The sequence below is a fragment of the Squalius cephalus genome (genome assembly GCF_949319135.1).
Source record: "Squalius cephalus genome assembly, chromosome: 11".
Classification (NCBI taxonomy): Eukaryota; Metazoa; Chordata; class Actinopteri; order Cypriniformes; family Leuciscidae; genus Squalius; species Squalius cephalus.
Window position 1 is genome coordinate 29,772,001 of NC_137132.1, and position 7,492 is coordinate 29,779,492.

Here is a 7,492-nt window from a genome sequence, read left to right on the forward strand (position 1 = left end):
TTGTCGGTTTCATCTCCTGTTCAAACGCACCACCCGTTTGGTTCCGCCTTCCTTGATGTTTTTGGCCTCTTATTACAAATGGACTTTCAGTGAAGGAGTCTCGTCAGCTGAGTTCATCCTCACCCTTTTGTAAAGGTCTGTTGTACACTTAGACCTTATCGAGCGACAGCTGCAGACTTACCTCAATATGGAGGAGTTTATGGAGGACCACCATTGCGGAGACTCTCTCTTCCCAACCTCCACCCTCATTCCTGTCACCACCATTTGCGTCCTGCTCTTCATCGTTGGCGTAACCGGCAACACCATGACCATTCTCATTATCCAGCGCTTCAAGGACATGAAGACCACCACCAACCTGTATCTCTCCAGCATGGCCATCTCAGACCTGGTCATCTTCCTCAGCCTCCCCTTCGACCTCTACCGCCTCTGGAAGTACGTACCTTGGGTCTTCGGGGAGCTGGTGTGCAGTCTATCGCACTACATCAATGAAGCGTGCACCAACGCCACCATCCTCCACATCACAGTGCTCAGCATGGAGCGTTACCTGGCCATCTGCTTCCCTTTCAAAGCCAAGGCTGCCATCACCAAGAGGAGGGTCAAGTATGTCATCTTGGCTCTGTGGGGCTTCGCCCTACTCTCCGCTGCACCGATGTTCTTCTTGATGGGCGTGGAGTACGAGAACGAGACGATACCTGACCCAGGGACCCGGCAGTGCAAGCACACGCGCTATGCCATCGACTCGGGGCTGCTGCACACCACCATCTGGGTGTCCACCACCTACTTCTTCTGCCCCATGTTTTGCCTGCTCTTCCTCTACGGATCCATCGGCCGAAAGTTGTGGAAGAGTCGTCATGAGCTTCATGGGCCTAATGCGGCAGCAAGACAGAAGGTTAATCGGCAGACTGTCAAGATTCTAGGTGAGTTGGTCTTGGGAAGTGTTAAGGCTGGAATGCACTACACGACTTTTAACATTGGAACAGATTTTAAATTGAAAAAGTTTACGGAGATCAATTGCCATTATACATTTAAGTGACTGAAGATCACACACTACCAGACTTTCTGGTTTGGTCTGGTCACACAACAAACTCACGCAGAAAGATACACCTTGTTGCTAGGAAAATGGATGACAAATTAAAACAATATGTGTTCTAAGATCGTCTCAAAATATCAAGCATGTTTGATATCCTTTGACTGGATGGAATCATAGTCTAAAGCAAAAATCTGAGTCTGTGCTCATCATACACAATGTTCTGAGAAATCTGTCAATTCTGACTGTCCAAAATCTGCAGACTGGCACTGACTTGGCAACTAGCGCCGACTTGTTCAGACTGACAATCGGAGCAATACAATCTAGTCCAAAGTAGTGTACTGTATTCCAGCTTTTAGGAATGAGCCATGGATAGTTGTGCTTGCTAAGGTTCATTCTTAAGGTTTAGGGATCTGGACAAGCCCCTGACCCTAAGTATCAACCTTGGAGTATAAATCATCCTACAAGGTTTGTGCTGTAGACATGAACATGACAAATCATGAGGCTTGTTGAGGTAAGGTGTGAGATTACTTCAGATCATGCACCATTTTTGTTTGGTAGACCAAAAAGACAGGTAAACAAAATCCCATAAGACTTGCACTGAGGGACAGATCTGAGCCAGATTTAGAGATCAGAATGCCATAGAGAAAAGAGGTAGGCTCTTTTGACTTGGGTCAGTAAGTGGCCATTCACAACACCACTATCAACTGCGTAACAACTAGCAATGTGTTAAAAACATACAGATCACCTTAGCTATGTTGTAGTCCAGTCCAGGCTGAGACCGGAGTAGGTTGCGTCAGTCAAGACAGAGACCTGAAGAGGGTCTGAGTAATTCATAAAGCGTAAATATGTTTTCCTTTGGTATGAATAAAGCCTGGTTCCATGGCAGTGTTGTAGCAGCACTCAAGACCGGACTCTATCTCGAGTCTGAGTCAAGACCGAGTCCAAATGCTGACAAGTCCAAGACAAAAGCATCAAAATATGGTCTTTGTACTTGAGACCGAGTCCAACACTGCACCCAAGGATCATGATGACCAGCAAGAGGATTGTAACACTTTTGCCTTTAATGTTTGTAACTCTGGATTTATCTAATTGATATAATTTTCCAACGTCTATTTGCAAAGTGTTGTCGTTGCGACCCACCCCACCACCAAGGGGAGTTTAATAACACATATTCTAGTTCTGTTTTAAACTAGAAAAACCATTGAATAAATACATGGTGAAATGTTAATTTTGACCTTTTTCCTTCTAAATTCTTTATATTTGAACACCAAGCTCTTTGTTACTTCAGGAGGATGCTGAGAGGGAAAAATATATAGAGAGATTTGCGATGTTGATAACTGGAAATGTCATCAGTGCAAAAAGGGTCAATTAGTAACTTTTTAGAAATGTATTTGCAATGTAAATTAATGGTGTCAACTTGTGTGAGATGAAGCCTGACAGACCTTGCAAATGTGTAAAATCTTGTCTATTCATTAATCATGCCCTTTATGTTGGGTTAGTGAATGTGGCTGTTTTATGTTTATTAGAAGCCTTAATAAATCAGTGTCAGTAAGCGACCATCCATAACATTGACGTACCTCGTTCTTCTATTAACCCCATATCCCATCTCCCTCTTCTCTTAGCTGTTGTTGTATTGGTCTTTGCCATATGCTGGCTGCCTTACCACATCGGTCGGTTCCTCTTCACTCACGTTGATGACTACCACTCGGCCCGCCTCAGTCAGAACTTCAACGTGGCCTCCATGGTGCTCTTCTACCTGAGCGCCTCAGTTAACCCAGTCCTCTACAACCTCATGTCCAACAAGTACCGCTCTGCCGTCAAACACCTCTTCCTCTTGCCCCGCAGGGGTCACCACGGCCCCAACCGGAGGCATATCTCCACTCATGATGACACCACCGCCTGTACAGAGACGTTGAATGTGATGAAAGAGACCATGATGACTAGTGCTGAGTCTCAAGAGCCTGTTCCATTTTAGAACTGTTTCCAAATCTCCAAAGACTGTGGATTCGATTAGACGCGTGCATTTCGATTCATGTGTGCGCATTTTAATGTGATTTTAAACCATTCTAGAGCAAGAAGATGCGAAAGAGAACTCCGTTTTCTCGAATTCGTACACATACAAAGTGCATGTGCACGCAAAAAGTCACCTCTCATGTAGTGTGTGAATACTGAATTGAGTTCTCCTTTGCGTCGCCTTGCGCTTGAATAGGCAAATACACAGAAAATGAGGTCAAAAATATCCTCATAAACAGTCGGTTTTGTCTTAAGTGAATGTAAACATTTGAGAAAGAAAACGCATGTGAAACAGTATATTGGATCCGTGCAGCTCTTAAAGTGACAGCAGCCTAATAAACCTGTCGCCTTCTGTGTTAATGTTAATCAAACAACAAAAGAAAATCACTCTGATATTGGCTGAATAACTTTTGTAACTTTAACCCTTTTGCACGCAAGTTTAAAATATGTAATTTTCATGATGATGCTTCATGCTTGTCATTTGACACACCACAGCCACAATAGCGCTGTATGACAGATGTAGCGCTTATTTAGTTTTTATAACTATCTGATTTTCCGATTCTCAAATATTTGTGAGTGCATGTGTTTTGTCATTTAAACACCTTTTATAATGATCATGTTGGTGGCCATGTTTGTTTATATTTTCTGTAGTAATATGCAGCCTGTTAACATTGTTTGAGTGAACCTAAAGGACAACCACCTAATGAAAACAAACCTGCATCGGATGACCATGTTTCATTGATATATTGCCATTGTTGTGCTTATATGCGCAATAAACTGTCATGGTAGCCTGGCAAGCCAGACCTACATCAAGATGTTAGGTCTGGCAACTCACCATTGACACGGCTCAATCCGAGGGGCGGGATAAACGGCTGTCTTTCAAATTCCCTCTGCACGCAATAGGACAGCGCTTCAACCAACCAGAGCGTTTTCCCAACAGTGGAGCTTACGCTAGTTGATAGATTCAACTTTTGAATCTGGCCGGCAAAACTACGAACACATCTTGCTTTTTTAAGAATGACTTAAGTGCCGTTCTTTGCTCTTTTCTCTAAGAAAAACTCCAAGTCCTCCAGAGTCGCACCCAAAGCCGATTCGAAAGACTGTTCGCCAGCAGCAGCCGCCGCCATTCTTTGTTTTCAAGTAGCAGGGAACCGTCACAACTCTGTCGTCATTATGTTAAGCCCGCCCCGCCTACTCTATATGCGACGTGATTGGCCTGACCCAATTTAGGTTTTTCCAGCACGAAAGTCAACAGAGAGTTGACTACCCTGGCTGCAAAATAATTTTTGCTGCCGCTAGGGTGCGTCTAGATTTCTAGGCTACTGTCATGGTTCTTCTGTGGCAAATTGAGTGTCTGTGATATAAAATAATGGTATTCAGCTGCAACCGAGAGTTTGTCAAGAAATCACAGAATTAATATGTTGGATATCTAAATGTTTGTATTTTTTTTTTAACCTAATTAGAATCTAAACTGGGAATCGATAAGCGGAATCAGAATTGGAATCGATAAGATTGTATACCCAACTCTAATGATGACGGAGGAGGGCTTATAGTAACATCATCCCAGTTGAAGAGCGCAGGAACCTTAGAGAAGTGAAGAAATGTGGGCTTATTGGATGATTGGTGTGAACAAAAGGAAAAATGAGTTTGAAACTGGAAACAGCTTGTGACAGTCACTGTGCGGGGGGAAATGACTGGGTTTCACACAAATTAATATCAGTTATTACTACTCACTAATAATTTATAATTTTAGTGATAGTAATCATGTTGTTTAGATCAATAATGTGATAATAGGTTTCATATAAAACAATTAATGGACATTTTGTGACTGGAATTGACTAGATTTGGACTTTTTCATAAACTGTGAGTGGTTAACAAGCCAGTAATGATGAATTGTAAACCATTGCAGACACAAATGCCTTCGCAGTGCTTGTGTGCGTAATTTCTAATTTAACATAGCAACTGCATCTTAAGTCATTTTATGGTTTTATGTCTTACAGAAAGCATCATCCAAATCTTTTAAATGAAAATTAAAACTAGTTTACCATTCAGTGCATGACAAAATGGTGATTCGTGACATCTTAATCACAGAGTTATGTTATGGTAATCTCATTGCTGTAATGTTTTATTTGTATTTTCACGTATTGTGTCCACAAATGATTCTATTCTGCCCTGTTGGATGTAATTTCCTTTGTACATATTCTTATCCATTATAGTATTATTGTATTGTAATCTTTAAATAATATGATATTATTCTTTTGTGAATGGAAATAATTTGTTTGTGGCTTTCTCCCATTTCCTCATTTTTGATGTGCAACTGTTCGACAGCATTGATAATAACAAAGCAGTCTTTTTCAGCAGTAAGTGAACATTTTTAAAAAAAAATGAATTTGTTTTGACTAATATAAATATTAATAAATAAAAGTGCAAACCCTGTTTCCTTTTAAATCATTTTAATCTTTTTTTAAAATCTTTTTTATATAATAATTTAGCCCTTTTTTAAGTAAGTGGGGCTCAAAGTATATATATATATATATATATATATATATATATATATATATATATATATATATATATATATATATATATATATATATATATATTATTTTATTATTTTTTTAATAATAATGTATTAACCCCCACAAAAACATTGCACTTCATTTTAATTCAGAATTTTTAAATCAAGTATAGAAAAGATGTCTTGAATAATTTTGTTGGAGTTCCATTTAATGTAACTTTTTTTTTGAGTAATTTAATAGATCCAGACAAAACTTGAGGATACTGAGGAAAATCTCCATTGTTTTGAAGATAACTGTACTTATTGTACAGTGCTTATTCAGCAGGGGGAGACACTATCTCATGCTTGACCACAGAAAAATGATCTTTTGTGAGGTGAGAGCAATATTTTGTATTAATAAAATAACACAAATATGTAATTAAATGAATAAAATTTAATTAAAATGTTTAATAAATAATTATTAAATAAAAACACATTTCATTTATAATTAATTTTTATCAACAGTATGGATTTAAACAAAAAAAGAATACCAGATTCAAACAAAAATAAATGAATACCAGACAATATCTGCCCTAAATTATTTTAGATTTGGTTGATTTTTATCATTTTCAAACACATTCTGGTTCTCCCAGTACTCTGAAACCTTAATTGTAGTTCAGTTCTTGTATAATAGATGTATTTATTACATATAATTCTCCAATAACAGTTTTTGAAATCATCCAGCTGTTACTGCCTGCATGCTAATGTCACAGTAATGTTTCTTTACTGGTGTAAGATCGTTACTACAGGTCTGATCCCACATGATCTCTTTTAGTGTCAAGAAAGAAGCGTCCCAGAAAGCACTGAGACATTACTTCTTTCGTCAGACGGCCATGTGGAATGTCATTGGCTTTCCTCGTGTCTTTGTTCCAAACACCTTCAAAGCACTATTATCAGGACCTTGCTTTGTTCCTCTTGATGGAGAGCTTGTTTGCTCTGAGCTAATCTCAAGCTCCACAGGACTCAGCTGTGGCCATGTTTATAAATATGGGAATGAAAAGGAGAAGGAAGGGGTCTTCACCAAGGAAGGGAACTCTGGGTCTAGGTCACCTTGTAATTCAACTATCACCCAAAGATATTTTTGATAAATGGATTCTAGCCCTAATGCTGTGCTGAAAACCCTGTAACACCTTTTTGATGACTATGATCTATGATTTTGAAAAATAAATACAAAACCTGTGTAGCAAGTGTATAAAATCACAAAATGATCAAACAAATATTTGGGCAGTATTTTTAGATTCAAGCGTTCATGTGCTTAATATTTTTCTGTTAATCAGATTAGCCCATTTCAGGTCTACACCTCTCCTTTCAATCTGAGTGAAACTGAATTCAGATCGAAATCGATTGAGGTGTTTACATGAAGGCTTTTCAGTCTGGTTGAGCCATCAATCCGATTTTAAATGGATAATGTTTGTGCATGCAAATGTAGCTATGGTGAAATATGGTCTCCTGGACTAAACTGCTCAGAGGGCTATAATGCATTGATTAATAATACCTATATTTATTTAATAAGATGGTTAGCTGATTGGGGCAGCACCACAGTCATTACAATTCAAATGGGTTATTTATCTGCAACTGTCCTTTTCATGCTTTGCTTTGTTGAACTCTCTCTCTCTCTCTCTCTCTCTCTCTCTCTCTCTCTCTCTCTCTCTCTCTCTCTCTCACACACACACACACACACACACACACACACACAGAGAGAGAGAGAGAGAGAGAGCCTCTTCACATTCCTCTGTCACATGCTTGACATGAACTGCACTACTGTGTAAAATGCTTCCTCCCTCTGATGAAGTACTGTAGTGTTTAAGAAATAAGCATGATACTTACTGTCATCCAACATGCCAACTTTCATGGAGATATTTACAGTCCTATTCCACATTTTAAACCATATG

The 7,492-nt window shown here is 39.1% G+C and overlaps 1 protein-coding gene across 1 annotated transcript; it reads left to right on the forward strand.

Annotated features, from left to right (window-relative positions):
* Positions 1-187: 187 nt before the first annotated feature.
* Positions 188-3,005, forward strand: mlnr (motilin receptor; the record flags this gene model as incomplete). The annotated part of the gene is made up of 2 exons (XM_079887157.1): positions 188-917; positions 2,653-3,005. 2 exons carry the CDS (start codon positions 188-190, stop codon positions 3,003-3,005), a joined length of 1,083 nt encoding a protein of 360 aa, XP_079743283.1.
* Between the last annotated feature and the right edge of the window lie 4,487 nt (positions 3,006-7,492).